Below are 22,500 nucleotides of genomic sequence, written 5' to 3'. Positions count from 1 at the left end.
TAATAATAATAATATAATAATAATAATAATAATAATAATAATAATAATAATAATGTTACAATAGAAAGCCGAAGTCGTAACGTCACACTTTTCTCTCTTCCGGTTCCAAATTCCTTGGAAATGTGTAGCCAGTCCTCCGGACAATAAATAAATAATAAAAAGGTTACATAATATTGAATCATAAGGTGACATCATAATTATTTATGTTAGTAGCAAGATCTTTATTGACGACCAGCATAATAAAATGCCATCACTCTGAAACCAGAAGATCAATTACACAACGTGTGTATCCAGTCCTCCGGAAGAGTAGTTTTACACTTCCAATGAGATTGGAACCAGTTGTTTTTTTACTTCACACTTTTATTCCCTATTAACAAGTTAACCGCCGTACTCTGGAAAGACATATTGTAAAATTTGACCAGAAAACTTGTTCTTAAATTATTGATTGATTTAAATGACCTCTCAAACCTAATATTTCGCGAAGTTCTTTATCCAACGATCTTCTCCATGTTTCTTTGGGCCTGCCTCTTCGTCTTTTACCAACAGCGATCCAGCCGAGTGCTATTATTCTCGGCAGAACTAATTGTCTCCATTCTGGCAATATAAAATCTATAAATAGATAAATAAAAATGAAATTCCTTTTATTCATCCCATAGGGGAAATTTGTCTCTAGGGTCTATTCCAAGGGAAGACCTGAATAACCCAGGCGTCAGCTGCATTGCAGCGCCGCAAATTGATCTAGGGCGAGGTGACCTTGGCGTGATCGAACCGTAGCCATCGTTATGTTATAGATAGTATGCGCTTGGCTGAGAAGCTCATAACATTGCCATCCGGAAGTATAACGGACCAACACACAAAACTGTGTGTATCCATGAACTTTTATAGTCTGGTTAATACAGTTTAGTGAGAACAACTCACAAATGCGGATGGCAAAAACAATAACAAATGCCTGAGTGACGTCATCTTCGTTCTATCTATAGGCTGACACCGAAACCCAAAAAGACTGGCATTTTGACGTCATTATTTTTTTTTTCACCGCCTAGTGAGTTGTCGTAAGTAGAGATCATGGAAACAAGTTATTTCATTGGTTGAACTATTGAATACAACTCACGATTTGTTTTCTTTTGTGGCAAAAGACTGGCATTTTGACGTCATTTTTTGGTCAGTGTCAGGCCATAACTTTACGAAGGCCACGATCGAACTTGGTACCTTTCGGGTACGAAGCAAAGAAAGTACCGCTGAGCCACATCATGTCCTACTTATGTCCATCTCCGTCTCATTTCAGTATAGTTGAAGCTAAGCTCAATCAAGGCCTTGGCTCAATGTATCTGGCTTTTCTCTTGTTTCATTTCTAAATTTTTTAGTCCAAAATATTCCAAAAATTCTTCGGAGACATAATTTGTTTTGAAACGATCCTGACGTATTTGTTAATTTGGTTGTTACTTTCCAACATTCGCTGTCTTACAAGAGGATTGAGAAGACATAACTCTTGAACGAACGACGTGCACTTATTTGTAGGTCTGATAACCCAGTTCATTATGGGCTCATTGTTGTAAAGGAAATATCAAAATATGACGCAAAATATTGTCCATTAGAACAATGTTAATCTAGAAATGGAATAGGCTTCAACAAACGTGACGTCACTTCCCTCGTAATGACGCAGAGTAACTTAATAGCTGCTTCTAAACTATCGGAACAATGGCGGACGCACTTATGAAATACTTCTCCGACGAGCAAAAAAGTGTATCCAGAGGGGGGAAAAACCCATTATAAATCTGATCATGTTTTGACTTTTATACATTCTGATCACATGACATGTGACAAAGTTCTAGCCAACATGAAGGATAAAACGTACCGATTTTCTTTATTTAGAACCAAACTGCTCGTAGCTGGGCAGATATAACATCAGACTTTTCAATCCAGTTGCGTTCGGATGTTAGACCTGCATATATGTAGTAGGTACACTTCGCTGTTGAACAGTTTCAGTCTGCCTTTTTTTAGATCTCCAAATCCCCTTCAGCATTGCAAATGCTTGATTTGCTTGCATATTATACGTGTTTAACACGGGGAGATAATTGAATGACTAATATCCTACACACCCAGTTAGCTTAACCATGTGAACTACAAACTACAAAGCAATTATACTGTTTTCGTCTGAGGCTTAGGCTCTGGCATTTATAATAAAAGAGAGGGAGAGAGTGGGTGAGTGAGTGAGAGAGAGAGAGAGAGAGAGAGAGAGAGAGAGAGAGAGAGAGAGAGAGAGAGAGAGAGTTAAGAGTCCTGGAAATAAAATTAAAAAGATAAATAGATAGATATACCGATAGATAGATAGATAGATAGATAAATTGATAGATAGATAAATAGATAGATTGATTGATAGATAGATAAATAGATAGATTGATTGATAGGATACCATGTAGCACGTCTGACCGGTAACCAGAAGGTCTGAGGTTCGATCCCCAGTCGAGGTAGACTGATTTTTTTAGATCTTTTTTTTTTTTTCTTCTTCTATTTTTCTTTCTTGCTTTGTCTGACACCTTTCATACACACTTGTTCTGATCTTTTTCTTATACTAGTGCCTGCTCCTTAATTTCGTTAATTCCCCATTGTCTCAAAATGGTATTATGTCGGGATGATTAACTCACTCAATCCTAGAAATTTTTGCTACTTTTCAAAATTGTGAAATGTGTATTAAAAATGAGCATGTACATAGATAATTTTATTCAACTACTATTTTAACATGTAAAAACTTTAAAACATGAGCTTTGATACTAAGCCTATAATTTGTCTCAGAAAAATGTTATAAATGGACATAATGAGGTAAAAGTAATCCAGGTAAAAACTTCGGATATAGTCGGTGTTAGGGTTGAGTGAGTTAACCAGTTAACTGCCGTCCTCTGGAAAACCATGTACATATTTAAAAATTTGGCCAGAAACTCGTCCTTCAAATACAGTATCAATCTATAAATATCCTTCATCTTGGCAAAAGCACTCAAATTTTCGGTCGTTTTTCGCTATAGAAACAGGGATAAACTCCGGCTCCATTGTCTCTGAAGGACTATTTTTATAGGCTGGTACTCATTCGCACCCGAGTCGTGTGGGGTAATATATATATATATATATATATATATATATATATATATATATATATATATATATATATTATAGTACCTTCTCCTACGACGTAAAGCCAGGGCGTTTTTAGACGATTGTCACTCAACAGATCAATGACCATGATCACGATCGCTTGATTGCGTACAAAACGAAACTCTGTGCTATCGCCGAGCTATCACTACCACACCCGGGATTAAAAGAGAAACCTTCTCTCTATCACCATTGATGAGTAAAGCAGACGTTTGAACGCATGAATGAATTGATGGATAAATCCCACGGACTGACGATTTGGTGGAATTGTAATTGTAATTAGTAGGAAAACAGGAAACGGAGATTTGAAAAAAAATTCGTGTTTGTTTTTCTTTTATCCGTGCTTTTTTTTTTCTTTCTTTTTCTTTTTTCTTTTTTTTTTCTTTTTTTTTTTTTCTTTTGGTTATGTTTTTTAAATTTTATTTTTATATCCACGTTTGAGTAATTCTCACATAACTGAATTAACCAGATTATTAAATTCATGATTACACATAGTTTTGTGTGTTGGTCCGTTATACTTCCGCATGGCAATGTTGTGAGCTTCTTAGCCAAGCGCATACTATCTATATAGATTTACTGTTGTTCATAGCTGACCTGCTGTCTGGCCAATGGGAGCGATCTATATTCATGTTTTCGTCAAACCAAGTCATCAATCACATGATTTATTGCTGTCCAACGATTGGACATTTCTTCAGAAATGAAAACACGCTGCTTTTTTTATGAAAGTTGTAAACATACTCATGTGTCAAGCTGAACAAAATGACCAATCGTGATGTTAGATACTTCAAAAGCTGTGAACATTTTTCACTATGTGGGTCACTTTGAGCACATATTCCAATGTGACCAATGCCCTTCTTGAGCACATGGAAATGTAATATAGATCATGCCCATTAACCTTCGTGGTGTTTGTGTGTTGACGCTATGGCTTCAGGAAGTCACGAGGCGGACTCAAGTTAGTGGCAACGTTTGAAATCACTTCTGGGTTTGTTTTTTTTTATTATTCTTATCTATGTTTGTAAAGCGCTTAGAGCTCATATTACATGAGATATTGGCTCAGTATATACGTACAGTATTATTATTAATATTACCCTAACATGCACGATTCGAAAAGACACCGTTTAATTGAGAAATCATTGTCCTATGCGCATCTTGTGTTTTGTTTTTTACTATTATAGGCTATTGGTTGGAGTCAAATCGGTTCTTGCTCGGAAAGAATTAACTCCCTCCTTTCCAACCATTTTCAGAATTTCCCATGCACCATCAGACCAACCCAACACAAAAATAGATTTTTCGTACTCAAACAGAAAAGCAACACGTACATTATACACATAATATTGTTCATCAAAATGAGCTCTACAACACAGTGTCAAGTTTTTATAGCTATAACAAAAACTTTTCTTTAAATTTTGTGATGTAAAGAAGAAACTAGAATGAGAAAATTTTTGATTTCATCGTAACGAATGCGACGATTTCCCTATGGTTGGCAAGGAGAGGGTTAATGTTCTCAGACTACAGCCAATTTATTGGAAAAGCGATAATATCGAAACTGTTGCCCATCTGCATTCGAGTATGACCACCAAAACTCCTTTTATTTACCACCCCAGCCCCCGCCTCTTCCCCCCTTTGCCTACCGCACACACTCCCACCCCATCCACATCAACAATCGGCATCCAAGATCACGACCAACGACCACCACCGCCACCGCCACCACAACAGCAGCAACAGGTAAAAAGCCACATTCATTTTTATCTGTGGCGATTTGGGAGGTGGGGGGGGGGGAGAGAAATAGAAAATCGCACCTGCTTCCTACCCTGACTGGCTGGGGCACCTCTTTCCCCTGTCATTACTAAGGTCATCTGAATTCAATTCAATACCTCCCACTACCCCTTATGTCCCCATCTCTCCCGACAAACTCAAGAAATATATTAATATAAAATCATCGCTAACTCTCTCTCTCTCTCTCTCTCTCTCTATATATATATATATATATATATATATATATATATATATATATATATATTATATATATATATATATATATATATATCCCGACATTGTGCCGTCTCAGACCGAAGCCATCGTAATGTTATAGCCTGACACTGACCAAAAAAATGACGTCAAAATGCCAGTCTTTTGCCACAAAAGAAAACAAATCGTGAGTTGTATTCAATAGTTCAACCAATGAAATAACTTGTTTCCTTGAACTCTACTAACGACAACTCACTAAACGCTACACAAACCTAAAAAATGACGTCAAACTGCCAGTCCTAGAGGGTTCTTGTGTCAGGCTATATATTATGTTAACGATGGCTTTGCATTGTGCCGTCTCAGACTGTAGCCATAGTTATGTTAGAGCCTGATACTGAAATCCAAATGGACTGGCAGTTTGACGTCATTATTTGGTTTTGGCACCGCCCAGTGAGTTGTTAGTAGAGCTCAGGGAAACAAGGTATTTCATTGGTTGAACTATGAATACAACTCACAATTTGTTTTCTTTAGTGGCCAAAGACTGGTATTTTGACGACATTTTTTGGTCAGTATCAGGCCATAACTTTACGAAGGCCACGCTCAGAGACGGTGACATTTGTGGGAAAAAGGTGTTGATAAAGTATACCGACATTGTGCCGTCTCAAACACATTGTTACTTGTAAATTTTTTTTTTTTAAAGTGTGGATAATGTATACCGACATTGATTGTGCCGTCCCAGACACATTGACATTTGTGGAAAAAAAAGTGTAGATAAAGTATACCAACAGTGTGCCGTGTCAGACACAATGACAGACATTTGTTGGAAGGGGGGGGGGGTGTGGTGGTGGTGGAAAAATTCCCGACTTTGTGCCGTCACAGACGCATTGACATTTGTAAAAAAAAAAAAATAATAAACAAGATAGAAAAAAAAAGTGTGGATAAATTATTTCGAAATTGTGCCGACACTTTGACATTTGTATAAAGAAAGAAAAGAAAAAGAAAGAAAGGAAGAAAATGTAGATAAAGCATAATTATTACCGACATTGTGCCGTCTCAGACACATTGAAATTTGTGAGAAAAAAAAGTGTGGATAACGTATGTAGACATTACGTCTCAGATATATTGACATTTGTGTGTGTGTGTGTGGGGGGGGGGGGGGGGGGTGGAGTGTGGATAAATTACCAACTGTGTGCCGTCTCAGACACATTGGCATTTGTAAACTGCTATTCCTATAGTGCAGCCTGTTTTATTGGGTTTTAATTCAACCCCAGACTCGATACATGACTATTACCATTCCGTCGTTTAAGGCATCAAGTTGAACCGGAGTGTACATATATTGCAGGTCTGATGACCGAACCTCATCATGGACTCGTTCGTTTCAACAACAATAGTGTAATGGACAACATTTTGCGTTGGTCTGTGAGTATGCCCATCACAACAATGAGACCAGAACAATTCGGATTATCAGACCTGTAAATAAGTACACGTCGGGGTTGAACCTGACATACAAAAAAAAACTTTTTTAACTTGAGCTTTTTTATAGCGCAATATCCACTGAACGTGCCCAAAGTGCTTTACAAGGGGTCCCTAGCCAACAGCAACATGTAACATGTAGGACGTGACTTGACGCCTGTGAGGGGATATTACTTTTTTTTCGGACAGAGACAACGCTATTAGCGGCCAGGTACTCATTTTACACCTGAGTACGGTGAATGAAAGAATGTGAGTAAAGAGCCTTTTTCCAAGGAGGCAACTATGCGCCGATCGAGCGAAGCTCGAATCCAGGACCTTCCGATCCGATCCGAAAGCGAGTGTCATACCACTAGACAACATTAGCTGCACAGTAAGAATGGGGCTTTATAGATAGTATGCGCTTGGCTAAGAAGCTCATAACATTGCCATCCGGAAGTATAACACAAAACTGTGTGTATCCATGAACATTTATAGTCAAGTTAATACAGTTCAGTGAGCATTACTCATAAACGCGGATGGCAAAAAACAATAACAAAGACCGGAGTGACGTCATCTTCGAACTATCGATAGTAGACAATTGATCAGAATGTTGATCCACTAGACCACATCGCCGCACATCATACCGTTTTGAGACGATTGGTCACATAATATGTTTCTTCCTTCCACCATCCTCTTCCCGTTACTACACCTGAACCATCTCATTGAGATTCCTGCCTTGCTCACACAGGTAGCAGCAGAAGCCTGGCACACTCAGGTATGTAAATATAACTCACCTGGTGAGGCGGGGAAGACTCGCGTTGAAGTTTTATTGGGGAAAAAAAGATCTGTGTTTATGTTTTAGTTGAATGTGTTTTGTGAATTTTCTTCCGTCTCTAAAGTGGGTGTTTTTTAAATGTTTTAAGTGATTCTTGTTCTTTGTAAGGAATTTCGTAGGTTAGTTCTTGTATGTATTTTCAATTCACAAGTACAAAACAAATTCTGATCCGTTGCCAGTAAGTTTTTTTTTGGGCTTTTTTAATGTAATACAAAACTATCATTATTTCCTAACAAATTGTGAGCAATGCCGTTATAGTAAACTTCTTTTTTTTTTTTTAACCAGTCTATTTTGCTACTATTTCCACACTTCTCAGTCTCTCTCTCTCTCTCTCTCTCTCTCTCTCTCTCTCTTTTCTCTTTTCTCTTTCTCTTTCTTCTTCTCTCTCTCTCTCTTCTCTTCTCTTCTCTCTCTCTCTCTCTCTCTCTCTCTCTTTCTCTCTCTCTTCTCTCTCTCTCTCTCTCTCTCTCTCTTCTCTCTCTCCTCTCTTCTCTCTCTCTATTTCATATATACTATATATATATATTATATATATTATATATACTATACATATATATATAAAGTATTAATCCGTCTATCTGTCTATTCTCACCCATCCATCCATCCATCTATCCTCCTATCCACAAACCTATATTATCCAACCACTCACATAGCCATCCATCCATCCATCCACCCAACCTCCATTTTATACATCCACTCCACGCATCCACACCATCATCCCAAAACCAACATCCATCCACCCGTCCGTCCATCCTCTCATCCATGCATCCATCCAACCACCCATCTAGCCAACCATCCATTCATTCATTCGTTCACCCATTTATCCACCCATCCAAGCACGCACCCACCACCCAGGCCATCCACCAATCCACTGATCCATCCATCCATCCATCCATCCATCCACTCATCCAGCCATCTACCCGCCCATCTATCCATTCCCCCACCAACCCAATTCATCCATTTCCCAGTCAATTCATCTTTTGAGATTTTTTAAAATGAGCTTTTATATAGCGTAGTATCCACTTAACGTGCTCAAAGCGCTTTACAAGGGGTCCCTGGCCAACAGCAACATTTAACGAACACGAAGGACGCAACATGACGCCTGTTAGGCGATATTACAAATTTGCCGGACACAGACAACGTTGTTAACGGCCAGGTACTCATTTTACACCGGAGTACGGTAAGAGAATGTGAGTAAAGAGCCTTTTCCAAGGACTCAACTATGCGCCGAGCGCGAGGCTCGAATCCAGGACATTCCGATCCGGAAATGAGTGTCATACCACTAAACCACATAGCCGCACAATTCATCCATCTATCCACCCATCGGCCCATCAACCCACCGATCTAGCCACCCATTCATTTACTCACCCAACTATCTATCCATCCATCCATCCAATATCATCCTACCATCCACCCTTCCGTCTATAGATAGTTCGAAAATGACGTCACTCAGGTCTTTGTTATTGTTTTTTGCCATCCACGTTTATGAGTAATATCCACTAAACGGTATTATCCAGACTATAAACGTTCATGATTACACATAGTTTGTGTGTTGGATGGCAATGTTATGAACTTCTTAGCCAAGCGCATACTATCTATCCATCCATCCATTCACCCACCCACCCATCCATCAATCCACTCATCCACCCTTCCACAAAACCACCCATCCACCTATCCACTTATCTACCTATCGACCTATCTGTACCACCACGTACAACATTTAAACCTCGATTTTTTTCTTTTTTGTTTTCAAAACTCGGCAACGCTGCCTGCTTCACTCACAATCATAATATATAATATAGAGCATTAAAACGACAAAATAAAGTTAACACACTAGATAAATCACTTTTCTGCTTCAGTGCCAAAATGAAAACCTAGCTCCTTAGCTAGCTAGGCAAACCTCACGAATTCAAAGCAGTTAATAATAAAACATACAGGAATGATATTGCTATCCAAAAAAATTACGTTTACATGGTAAGTAATAAATAAAACACGAAAAGAGATGGAGCTTCTTCCTATAGATAGAATGCGCTTGGCCAAGGAGCTCACAACATTGCCATCCGGAAGTATAACGGACCAACACACAAACTCTGTGTAACCATGAACTTTTAGTCTGGTTACTACAGTTTAGTGAAAACAACTCACAAACGCGGATGGCAAAAACAATAACAAAGGCCGGAGTGACGTCATCTTCGAACTATCTATAGTATAGATAGAACGAAGATGACGTCATCGGGTCTTTGTTATTGCTTTTTGCCATCCGCGTTTATGAGTACTTCTCACTACACTGTATTATCCAGACTATAAACGTTCATGGTTACACATAGTTTTGTGTGTTGGTCCGTTATACTTCCGGGTGGCAATGTTGTGAACTTCTTAGCCAAGCGCATACTATCTGTATATCTATAGAAGGAACGAAATTGACGTCACTCAGTTCTTTGTTATTGTTTTTAGACTGCCATTTTGGTGATTTGTTATCACTAAATTATTATAATATAAATCACGTTTAAGGTTACAAATAGTTTTAGTTTTGTGTGTTGATAGGTACGTTATATCCTGTTGGCGGATGTTGTGAGTATTTTATCTAAACGCATAACATCAATATACTATTCCATTCTTAATACGCTTCAACAGTCGTAACGTCACTTCCCCCGTAATGACGCATGGTAACTTAGTAACTGGCTCTAAACTATAGGAACAATGGCGGACGCCCTTATGAAATATTTCTCCGACGAGCATAAAAGCGTATCCAGAGGGAAAAAAAAACCTTATAAATCTGATCATGTTTTGACTTTTATACATTCTGTTCACAAGACGTGTGAAAAAGTTCTAGCCAGCATGAAGAATAAAACGTACCGATTACCTTTGTTTAGAACCACGATGGCCGCCGTTGCTGGGCGACGTGACATCAGACTATTGAATCCAATTAATTAGTCTATGTTTGTGGGAATGGAGGAGTGATGAGTGGGAGGAGGAAAGGGGAACGAGCAGGATAAGCATTTTCAGCCTCTGCAACCGGTGGTTATCTGTTGTAGATAATACTTTTGACATTTAATTTGTGATTCATAACTTCAAACTTACTGGAATGATGGCGATGGATGGGACGCTGACATAATTACCAACGTTTTGAGTTTTTTGTTTTTTTTTATTTTTTTTTTTTTTGGGGGGGGGGGGGGGTCGGGAGAGGTATTTGGGAGGGGAGGTGGGGGGGGTTAGTGACGAATGGTTTTGGGATAAGGTTATTAAACGATAATAAATTCTGCTCACCAAAGCAAACTTTTAACCAGATAACTGCCGTACTCAGGAAATACATGTATTTTAACAATGTGGCCATAAAAACTCGTCCTTTAAATATCGATCGATTTAAATGACCCTAATATTGGTAAAACCTCTCAAACATGACTATAAGTATAGGTCGACGTGCATATATTTGTAGGTCTGCTAACCCAATTCATTATGGGCTCATTGTTGTAATGGAAATCTCCACACACAACAAATGACGCAAAATAGTACACATAATTACAACAATGTTAAACTAGGCCCATAAGTGCGTTAGGGTGTCAGACCTGCCTATATGTACACCTCGGTATAGGTGAACATTAAGACTGTCAGTGCACATAGAAGGTGCTTAACTCTCTCTTTACCGATCATGTTCAGTATTTTCCCAAAATGGCAGGTTTAACTAGCAGAAACATTGATTTTTAAAACTCAAACAAGCTCTCTATAAAACACCTTTATGTTCTTATTAATCAAACAAATATCATTGTTCAAAGTTTATGATGTTCAAAATATATCTGAATAAGAAAAAATTTATATTGTGTCGTAACAAATGTGATGATTTTGCTCTAGATGGTAAGGAAAGGATAAAAAGAAAAGATGAACTTTATTCATCCACTTTTGGAAAATTACATTGGGTTTTGTTTGTTTTTTTGTTTTTGTTTTTTTTTTTTGTTTGTTTTTTTTTTTTTTTGTTATAAACTGATGAATTTTAAAATGATAATTAAGCAACAGATTATTTTTTTTAAAAAAAGGTAAATAGAATATCCGACATATCTAGAAATAAATCAACAAAAAAAAACTTAACATAAAAGATCTCTCGCACTGAATTCAATTGAAATTTGATTTCTTACGGCCTGTTAATCGAAATAAACCAGACCTCATGAACGGAATTTTAACCATTGTGCTGAAATAGTTAAAATACTTAGACTAATTGCTTACTACACTGGTGAGGGAACCGAACAAGTGTGTATGAAAGGTGCCAGACAAAGCAAGAAAGAAAAATACAAGAACAAACAAAAAACATTCCAAAATAATATCAGTCGACTTCGAGGTCGAATGATTTTTTTTTTTTTTTTGATTTTTTTTTTTCTTCTATTTTCTTTCTTGCTTTGTCTGGCACCTTTCATACACACTTGTTCAGTTCTTTATCTTACACCGGTGCCTGCTCCTTAATTTCTTAATTTACAACACTGGTGAAGATTTAACTTTTATCTATATTATATTTGTATAATCTTTGTTCATTGCTCAATGTAACGGATTTAACCCAAAAAGAAAAGTCATTTCATTACAAAAATAGCATTCTAGAAAAAGAGGGGAGTGAACGAAAATTATGAAACAAAACAAAACTCGTGAAAAGAATTATTTATTTGCAACATTAGGACTACTACTAGTTACGTTAAAAAAAATGTCGAGAAAACAATTCTTCTTTGATTTCATTTTTATATAACGAAAAAGAAATGTCATTATAACAACATGAAGTATTTGAGGCTGCTTTGTCCCACAAAATTCCACCATAACTAACCCGTTTTAACGTCTCGTGTTATAATGAGCGTGATCACCGAAAGTGATGTGTTCAGCGGTCAGAACTGGATTGCCAATTTGGTGTTTTTAATGCCAGATTACAAAATAATTTAGTTCTTTTTGAGCCCCCTTGATATGGGAAATTGGTTTTGGCATTTTTGCCTACTTTTGGTATTTCCTTTTCATTCGTTTAATTTCACTTACTTAATTATCAAATTAAAACCAATTTCTCAAAATATTACAAATGTTCCATTCTTAGATTGGTGAGACGAAGTGAATTTTTTTTTCTTAATTAATACATTTACTCATGGAAGCTCATAAGAAAAGGTTTATTTCCCATTTCAAGTGCAATTTTGAAGTTATACTTTTAAAACTTTGGCATTTTTTCAGACCAGTGAGTGTTCTGTGACTTTATGTAAGATGAACTAAGATAAGATATGATGAACTTTATTTATTTATCCACTTCTGGAAACTTACATTTTGGGTATTGCCATCGACTAATGAATAAATGGCATTTTATACAAAATTAATCTGACAATCCTGGTTCAGAATGCGAGCGTTGATGCTATTTTTTGATTGAAGTGATAACTGCTGCCATTTGACTGTATGACTAAACAGTTTGTGACCTTTTGCAATAAATAATAGAGATATAATGACGGTGGTATTACGCCTTATACACAGTGTCTCAAAAAAAGTAAAAAATAACAAAAGGCCATACTTCACTATGTGTCTGAGTTTAAAAAAAAAAAAAAAAAGAAATAATGCTAGCTGTTAACACAGCAGATACAGGCTGTTACGTGGAACCGACGTCTACTTATTTGCAGATCTGATAACCCAAACTGTTATGGGCTCATAATTGGATTCAATAGTCTGATGTCACGTCGCCCAGCAACGGCGGCCATCGTGGTTCTAAACAAATAAAATCGGTACTTTTTCTTCTTCATGCTGGCTAGAACTTTTCATATGTCTTGTGATCGCAATGTGTAAAAGTCAAAACATGATCAGATTTATAATGGGTTTTTTTTTCCTCTGGATACGCTTTTATGCTCGTCGGAGAAATATTTCATAAGGGCGTCCGCCATTGTTCCGATAGTTTGGAGCCAGTTACTAAGTTACTATGCGTCATTACGAGGGAAGTGACGTTACGACTGTTGAAGTGTATTGTTGTAATGGAAATACTATTCTCAAATCGACGTGAACTTATAGATAGTATGCACTTGGATAAGAAGTTCACAACATTGCCATCATATCCACGGTAACCGGGTAAAGATCTTGGCCAAATAAACAGCACGAAGTAAACGCCTACACACAAACTGTGTAAGCAACTTTGAATGTTAGTGATAGGATAAACAGGTTCTTCGAAAGATGAACGTCACTCAGGCCTTTGTTATTGTTTTTGCCATCCGCGTTTGTGAGTTGTTCTCACTAAACTGTATTAACCAGACTATAAAAGTTCATGGTTACACAGAGTTTGTGTGTTGGTCCTTTATACTTCCGGATGGCAATGTTGTGAACTCCTTGGCCAAGCGCATACTATCTATAGTCTGGTTAATACAGTTTAGTGAGAAGTACTCATAAACGCGGATGGCAAAAAAACAATAACAAAAACATGAGTGACGTCATCTTCGAACTATCTATCGTGTCCGTTCCGCCATTACAACGGTGTTAAATCAAGCCATTAACGTCGATCCGTTATCAGTACGAATCAGTAGTTACCCCCAAAAAAATTAATATCCACTTAACGTGCTCAAAGCGCTTTACAAACAGGCCCCTGACCAACAGCATCGCGTAACATGTAGAATGAGACATGACGCCTGTTAGGCGATATTACAAATTTTTTTCCCAACAGAGACAACTCTGTTAACGGTTAGGCACTCATTTGAGTATGGTGAGAGAATGTGAGTAAAGAGCGTTTTCCAAGGATTCAACTATGCGCCGACGAGGCTCGAACCCAGGATCTTCCGATCCGAAAGCGAGTGTCATATCACTAGACCACGACATAGCCGCACAGACCACATACAACTTTAGGTTAGTTTTTCTGCGTTATAGTGGAAAGTAAACAGTATTTCTTGCAATGCAAAATACTCGAAGTTGGTATGTATTTCTCATAATGATATTTCTTTTGATAGAACGAAATTGACGTCACTCTCGTCTTTGTTATTGTTTTTTTTTTTTTTTGCCATTCACGTTTATGAGTAATTCTCACTTAACTGTATTAACCAGATTATAACAGTTCATGGCTACACAGTTTGTGTGTTGTTCCGTTATACTTCCGGATGGCAATGTTGTGAGCTTCTTAGCCAAGCGCATACTATCTATTAGATAGAACGAAGTTGACGTCACTCCCGTCTTTGTTATTGTTTTTCTTTTTTTTTTTTCTTTTTTTTTTTTTTTTTTTTTTTTTTTTTTTTTTTTTTTTTTTTTTTTTTTTTTTTTTTTCTTTTTGTTGTTGTTGTTTTTTGCCATTCACGTTTATGAGTAGTTCTCACTAAATTGTATTATCAAGACTATAGATAGTATGCGCTTGGCTCAGAAGCTCATAACATTGCCATCCGGAAGTATAACGGACCAACACACAAAACTGTGTGTATCCATGAATGTTTATAGTCGGGTTAATACATTTCAGTGAGCATTACTCATAAACGCGGATGGCAAAAAACAATAACAAATACCTGAGTGACGTCATCTTCGAACTATCTATAGATAGTATGCAGATGACGTCACTCAGGCCTTTGTTATTGTTTTTGCCATCCGCGTTTGTGAGTTGTTCTCACTAAACTGTATTAACCAGACTATAAAAGTTCATGGTGAAACAGATTTTTGTGTGTTGGTCCGTTATACTTCCAGATGTCAATGTTGTGAGCTTCTTAGCCGAGCGCATACTATCTATATTTGCCTTTCGGTGTCCTATTCACCCGATGGGTCACACATTTCTCTTCAAGTTGCCTTTCAACTCAGTTGTCCCCATTTGTTCATTCCGACATAATACTCAATTGTCACGATGGATCACGTTATCAAAACAAAAGCGCCCAGAGTACGGGATTAAAACAGACGATATGAAAGGAAGGAGGATGGTGTCATTCAGCTCTTTGATATTATAGCATGTTTGTGATTAGTTCTCACTGAAGTATAGATAGTATGCGCTTGGCTTAGAAGCTCATAACATTGCCATCCGGAAGTATAACGGACCAACACACAAAACTGTGTGTATCCATGAACGTTTATAGTCGGGTTAATACAGTTCAGTGAGCATTACTCATAAACGCGGATGGCAAAAAACAATAACAAAGACCTGAGTGACGTCATCTGCATACTATCTATAGATAATATGCAGATGACGTCACTCAGGCCTTTGTTATTGTTTTTGCCATCCGCGTTTGTGAGTTGTTCTCACTAAACTGTATTAACCAGACTATAAAAGTTCATGGATACACAGAGTTTGTGTGTTGGTCCGTTATACTTCCGGATGGCAATGTTGTGAACTCCTTGGCCAAGCGCATTACTATCTATAAAAGTTACATGTCTACACAGAGGTTTGTTGTCTTGTCTGGCTGTTTCATACTTGCCGAGAGTGGCAATGTTTGATAGGAACTCCGGCCGGTCCCCCATTATCGATATTAATCAGTGTACTAGTAATGCTTTAGGGAAGGAGTGACTATACTGTTGAGACTTGTTGAAGGCTGCACACAGTTTTGCGTGTTGGTTTGTTTAATTTGGCTGGCGGATGTTGTGAGGATTTTACCTCAACGAGTGGCATCGAAATGGACGGACGCTCTATATGCACACAATTTTTAAAATCTGTTTCAGTCACCAACGCATTCGTTTTTAACGCCTATATAAATACATTTTTATATATATATAAATAATATATATATATATATATATATATATATATATATATATATATATATATATATATATATATATATATATATATATATTGATTAACTGATAATCGAATTTTAAACTGTTTGTAAATTTTCATTTTGTATTTTTTCACAGATTTCACGGCATGGATATTTAGATGACCATTGCAGCAAGAATATTTCTTTTTTTTTAATGTCGTAGAAGTGTGAGGAAACGAAAACATACACAACGATCTTACCCAAGACTCTAAGGAAATGGGAATACGTCATGAGAATTCCAAATAATGCAAGATTTAGTGTGCAATTTGAATTTATGGATGATATTATTGAAAAGTTAAAATTCTGTATCTTGGATATTGGATATTTGTAATCTTGCAAATTTTGGCTATTATCTAAACCAACAGTTGTCATGGCAACGTTGACATGTCCAGTGTTGAGTGAGAGTCAAAGTCTTGACGTCGTACTTGTTGTCGTCCGACCTTGACCCATTGAAACATGTCGTCTTTGATCACGGTCATGACGTCACATACACCTCCAAAACCAAAACGAGACGCTGAGAAATTGAAAGTAAAGCAGTCAAAGAATCATTATGAAGGTGATGGACAGAATGAGAAAAAGAAAGAAAAGGGAGAAGACGATATCGGAGATGGTGGTGTTGGAACTGGCCCCATGAATGATCGAAGTGAGGATTTGAGAAGAAATGGAGGAGGACGATTGGAAAATGGCGATATCAAAGGAGGAACTGAAGGCAACAGCAGCATTCGTGGATCGGAAATAGGAAGTGTGTGTTGTACAGATGGTCGAGTCTGGATATTTCTCGTGCTTGGAGTGTTGACTATCGTGTTCAGCGCCGTGTTGGTGGGCGTGTACATGAATGTGAAGTCGCTGACGTCATCTTTAGAAAGCTTGGAAGTCTTGCCATCTTTCGTCCCTGCTATAGTGGTAAGTATTGTGTTGTTTGTAATATACACACTTGCTTTGTGACCCGTTATCTCACTGTTGTATCAGAGACTCGGAGCTGCGAGACAGAAATGCATATTATATGTGTTCATAGGTCTCATAATCGAAAGTTTTTAAGGGTTTAATTTAATATTGTTGCAATCGACAATATTTTTCGTTGGTTTGAGAGAATTTCCATTTCACCAATAAGCCCATAGCAATTTGGGCTATCAGACTTGCAAAAAAAATAAACGTCGAATAAAGCCCACTCTCCTTAATGAAGACATTTTTAGAATCTCAAATTTTATAGTTTAAACTTAAAATTGAATTTTAAGAATTATTCTTACTATGTTCAACCGACATAATACCGTTTTGGGACTAATGGTCACATTTGGTTGATGAGATGGTTGGTTGTTAAGATGGTTGGTTGATAAGATGGTTGGTTGATAAGATGGTTGGTTGATAAGATGGTTGGTTGATGAGATGGTTGGTTGATGAGATGGTTGTTGATGAGATGGTTGGTTTTGAGATGGTTGGTTGATGAATGGTTGGTGATAGATGGTCGGTTGATAAGATGGTTGGTTGATGAGAGGTTGGTTGATAAGATGGTCGGTGATAAGATGGTTGGTTGATGAGATGGTTGTTGATGAATGGTCGGTTGATGAGATGGTGTTGATGAGATGGTTGGTTGATAGATGTTGGTTGATGAGATGGTTGTTGATAAGATGGTTGGTTGATAAGATGGTTGGTTGATGAGATGGTTGTTGATAAGATGGTTGGTTGATAGATGGTGGTTGATGAGATGGTTGGTTGATAAGATGTTGTTGATAAGATGTTTGTGATGAATGGTTGGTTGATAAGATAGTCGGTTGATAAGATGGTTGGTTGATGAGATGGTTGTTGATGAGATGTTGGTTGATAAGATGGTCGTTGATAAGATGGTTGGTTGATAAGATGGTGGTTGATGAGATGGTGGTTGATGAGATGGTCGGTTGATGAGATGGTTTATTGATGAGATGGTTGGTTGATGAGATGTTTGGTGTTGAGATGTTGGTTGTTGAGATGGTTGGTTGATGAGATGGTCAGTTGATGAGATGTCGTTGATGAGATGGTTGGTTGATGAGATGGTTGTTGTTGGATGGTTGGTTGATAAGATCGTTGGTGATGAGATGGTTGGTTGATAAGATGGTTGGTTGATAAGATGGTTGGTTGATGAGATGGTTGGTTGATAAGATGGTTGGTTGATAAGATGGTTGGTTGATGAGATGGTTGGTTGATAAGATGGTTGGTTGATAAGATGGTTGGTTGATGAGATGGTTGGTTGATGAGATGGTTGGTTGATGAGATGGTTGGTTGATAAGATGGTCGGTTGATAAGATGGTTGGTTGATGAGATGGTTGGTTGATGAGATGGTTGGTTGATAAGATGGTCGATTGATAAGATGGTTGGTTGATAAGATGGTTGGTTGATGAGATGGTTGGTTGATGAGATGGTCGGTTGATGAGATGGTTTATTGATGAGATGGTTGGTTGATGAGATGTTTGGTTGTTGAGATGGTTGGTTGTTGAGATGGTTGGTTGATGAGATGGTCGGTTGATGAGATGGTTGGTTGATGAGATGGTTGGTTGTTGAGATGGTTGGTTGATGAGATGGTTGGTTGATGAGATGGTTGGTTGATAAGATGGTTGGTTGATAAAATGGTTGGTTGATGAGATGGTTGGTTTGATGAGATGGTTGGTTGAATAGATGGTTCGGTTGATGAGATGGTTGGTTGATGAGATGGTTGGTTGTTGAGATGGTTGGTTGATGAATGGTTGGTTGTGAGATGGTTGGTTGATGAATGGTTGGTTGTTGAGATGGTTGTTGATAAGATGGTTGGTTGATAAGATTGTTGATAGATGTTTATTGATGAGTGGTTGTTATGAGAGTGGTTGATGAGATGGTTGTTATGAGATGGTTGGTTGAGTAACGTTATTGTGAATGGTTGTTATTAGCTTGTTGATGAGATGTTGGTTGTTGAGTTGGTTGATGAGATGGCTGGTTGATGTAACGGTTGTTTGATGAGATGGTTGCTTGTTGAGTTGGTTGATAGCTGGAGTGTTGACAGTGGCGATTTGAAATTTGTGATTTTAGTTGTATTTATCTTTGTGAAACGATTGATGGTTGTTAGCTGGTTAGTTGGTGATGTTGGATGTTTTTTTGGTAACGAAACGCTTGCTTGTTGAAAGGGAAATTGAGTTTCTATTGTGGTTTTAAACGATGAAACAAAGAAATTCAAAAAAATTAACGATACTATGTGTTAAGCAAAACATTTTTAGAAAACCAGCACATAAGCAAAAGAGAAAAACGAATTGTAGTTATTGAAAAATTTTTATAACCAATGCGAGAAGCGAAAACGAATGATAGAGAACTTTTGTAAGGAAAAGAACTACTTTCCATACCTCTCCTCCCCGCTTGACTCAATCCCCCCCACCATCCCTTCCGTTACTAAACCCTCAGCTACCACTCTTCTATCGCTGAAAATTTAGATCCAAGTTAAAAGCTGCCTGCGATTCTTAGAAGTAAGGATTCTTCTTTATGTAGAAACTAATAACAACTCAAAGAGTCGAACTCATTAAAAGCTGCCAATACAACGTTTCGAATTTTCCCTTTATCAATGACTCATGAACAGAAGACTATCGACAGTCTAATCGAGGGAGAAGTGACGAATTATATGGGAGCAGTCTCTGATTTTTCTGGCACTGTTTCATGCACACTTTTATAAAATAAATGTCTTTAGCCAGGGGAATTTACGCTCATTACCTCCGAGCTCCCTTAGAGAATAGTATTTTAAGTAAAGAACCAGAACACTTAGTTATAGATGGAACGAAATTCACATCACTCAGCTTTTTGTTATTGTTTTTCAGACAGCCATTTTAATGATTAGTTCTCACTAACTAAATTCTATCAATCAGACGATAAACGTTTAAGGGTACACACACAAAAAAATGAGCTTATATATAGAGCAATATCCACTCAATGTGCTCAAAGCGCTTTACAAGGGGTCCCTGACCAACAGCAACATGTAACATGTAGAACGAGACATGACGCCTGTTAGGTGATATTACAATTTTTTTTCAGAGAGACAACGCTGTTAACGGCCAGGTACTTACTTTTACACCTGAGTACGGTGAGAGAATGTGAGTAAAGAGCCTTTTCCAAGGACTCAACTATGCGCCGAGCGAGGCTCGAACTCAGGACCTTCCGACCCAAAAGCGAATGTCCTACAACTAGACCACATACCCGCACAATAATTTGTTTGTGTTTAGGTACATTTTATCCGGATGGTGGATATTGAGGGTATAATTTTACATAAACGCACAGCATCAATAGGGCTCTTCTCTAGAAAACTCACTCAACACTAACACCTCCTGTCCAATATGTCCACGCTGTGGGCAAGAACCCGAAACGGCAGAGCATCTAGTCGAAAGGTGTGTTGTGACGATGCTACCAGACGGGTTCGCGACGGTGCACGAATGCGGACCGGACTTTGCTGATTGGGTCGATCGTCATAACATAATAGTGTGAACCATAAGAAGCTGCTACACTAACACCGACTAATATCGTAGCCATCATTATGTTATAGCCTGATACTGAAATCCAAAAGGACTGGCAGTTTGACGTCATTATTTGGTTTTTGCACCGCTTAGTGAGTTGTCGTTAGTAAGTAGAGCTCATGGAAACAAGTTATTTCATTGGTTGAACTATTGAATACAATTCACGATTTGTTTTCTTTTGTGGCAAAAAACTGGCATTTTGACGTCATTTTTTGGTCAGTATCAGGCCATACGCTAATATCCGTAATTCACCCGGGTTACTTTTACCCCATGCCTATTTATTACATTTTTCTGAGACAAATTATAGGCGTAGTATAAAAGATAATGTTTTTAGTTTATGCATGTTAATGATATTAGAATAAATCTATCTGTCTATGCACATGCTCATTTTTAATACATTTTTTTTTCAAATCTTGAAAAGTAGCAACAATCTCTAGGATTGAGTGAGTTAACTCTCTCCTTACCAGCCATTTTCAGGATTTTCCCCAAAACTTCACACCCAACTAACACAAAAATAGATTTTTTTTTTTTTATCACGCAAACACAATAGCAGTAAAGTTCTAGCGATACATAATTTCTTTTGCAAAACATGCTCTACAACACACTGATCGTTTTCTTTAAATTTTATGATGTACAAGAGAAATTTGAATAAGAAATATGTTTGTTGTATCGCAACGAATGTGACGATTTTTCTATAGTTGGTGAGGAGAGGGTTAAGCTCTACCAAGGCCTTCTATGTAGCGGGCCTTGACTCTCTACCCGATCTCTCGCTACTACCAGCGAATAGATAAGATAAACCGTCGTATAGCTAATAATAAAAAGATGACATCACTCTCTCTCTCTCTCTCTCTCTCTCTCTCTCTCTCTCTCTCTCTTTCTTTCTTTCTTTCTTTCTTTCTCTCAACTCTCATCTCTCATCTCTCTTTTTCCCGCTCTGTCTTTCTTTCTTTCTTCTCCCTTATCTCTATCTCTTTCAAACACACACACACATCCTTATTTTGTCCCTTTGCTCCCTCTCTCCCTCTCTCTCTCTCTCTCTCTCTCTCTCTCTCTCTCTCTCTCTCTCCCCCCCCCCCCCCTCTCTCTCTCTCTCTCTCTCTCTCTCTTTCTCTCAACTCTCATCTCTTTTTCCCTCTCTGTCTTTCTTTCTTTCTTCTCCCTTATCTCTATCTCTTTCAAACACACACACACACATCCTTATGTTGTCCCTTGCTCTCTCTCTCTCTCTCTCTCTCTCTCTCTCTCTCTCTCTATCTATCTATCTATCTATCTATCTATCTATCTCTCTCTCTATCTATCTATCTCTCTCCCTCTCTATCAATCTATCTATCTACCAATATCTATCTATCTATCTATATACACACATCACTTCATCCTCTTTCTTTCTTTATCTCACAATTCCTATAATTTTCTCAGACCGTCTATCAAACACTCTGTCTATTTTGTGTATCTATCTATCTATCTATCTATCTATCTATCTTTCTATCTATCTATCTTTCTATCTATCTATCTATCTATCTATCTATCTATCTATCTATTCATCTATCTATCTATCTATCTATCTATTCATCTATCTATCTATCTATCTATCTATCTATCTATCTATCTATCTATTCATCTATCTATCTATCTATCTATCTATCTATCTTTATATATATATATAATATATATATATATATATATAGATCTTTCTATCTATCTATCTATCTATCTATCTATCTATCTATTTATATATATATATATATATATATATATATATCTTTCTATCTATCTATCTATCTATCTATCTATTTATATATATATATATATATATATATATATATATATATATATATATATATATATACCTTTTTTTTTTTTTTAACATTCATCTCAACGGATCACGGTCACTGTGTCGTTC

At 37.4% G+C, this 22,500-nt stretch overlaps 1 protein-coding gene across 3 annotated transcripts in view; it reads left to right on the top strand.

The window, feature by feature from the left end:
* The window catches only part of LOC144957308 (uncharacterized), a 60,672-nt gene that overhangs the window by 13,346 nt on the left and 24,826 nt on the right, over nt 1–22,500 (top strand). For all 3 annotated transcript variants that reach the window (XM_078888445.1, XM_078888444.1, XM_078888443.1), the window contains exon 3: nt 16,202–17,007. In XM_078888445.1, the coding sequence (XP_078744571.1) occupies nt 16,561–17,007 (447 nt within the window). In that variant the 5' untranslated portion in view covers nt 16,202–16,560. The remainder of the gene's footprint in view (nt 1–16,201; nt 17,008–22,500) is intronic.

Source organism: Berghia stephanieae, chromosome 11, assembly GCF_034508935.2.
Source record: "Berghia stephanieae isolate SIO BIC M18660-M18661 chromosome 11, UCSD_Bste_1.3, whole genome shotgun sequence".
NCBI lineage: Eukaryota > Metazoa > Mollusca > Gastropoda > Nudibranchia > Aeolidiidae > Berghia > Berghia stephanieae.
Note: the sequence above shows the minus strand (reverse complement) of the source record. Positions and strands in the feature narration are given on the sequence as shown.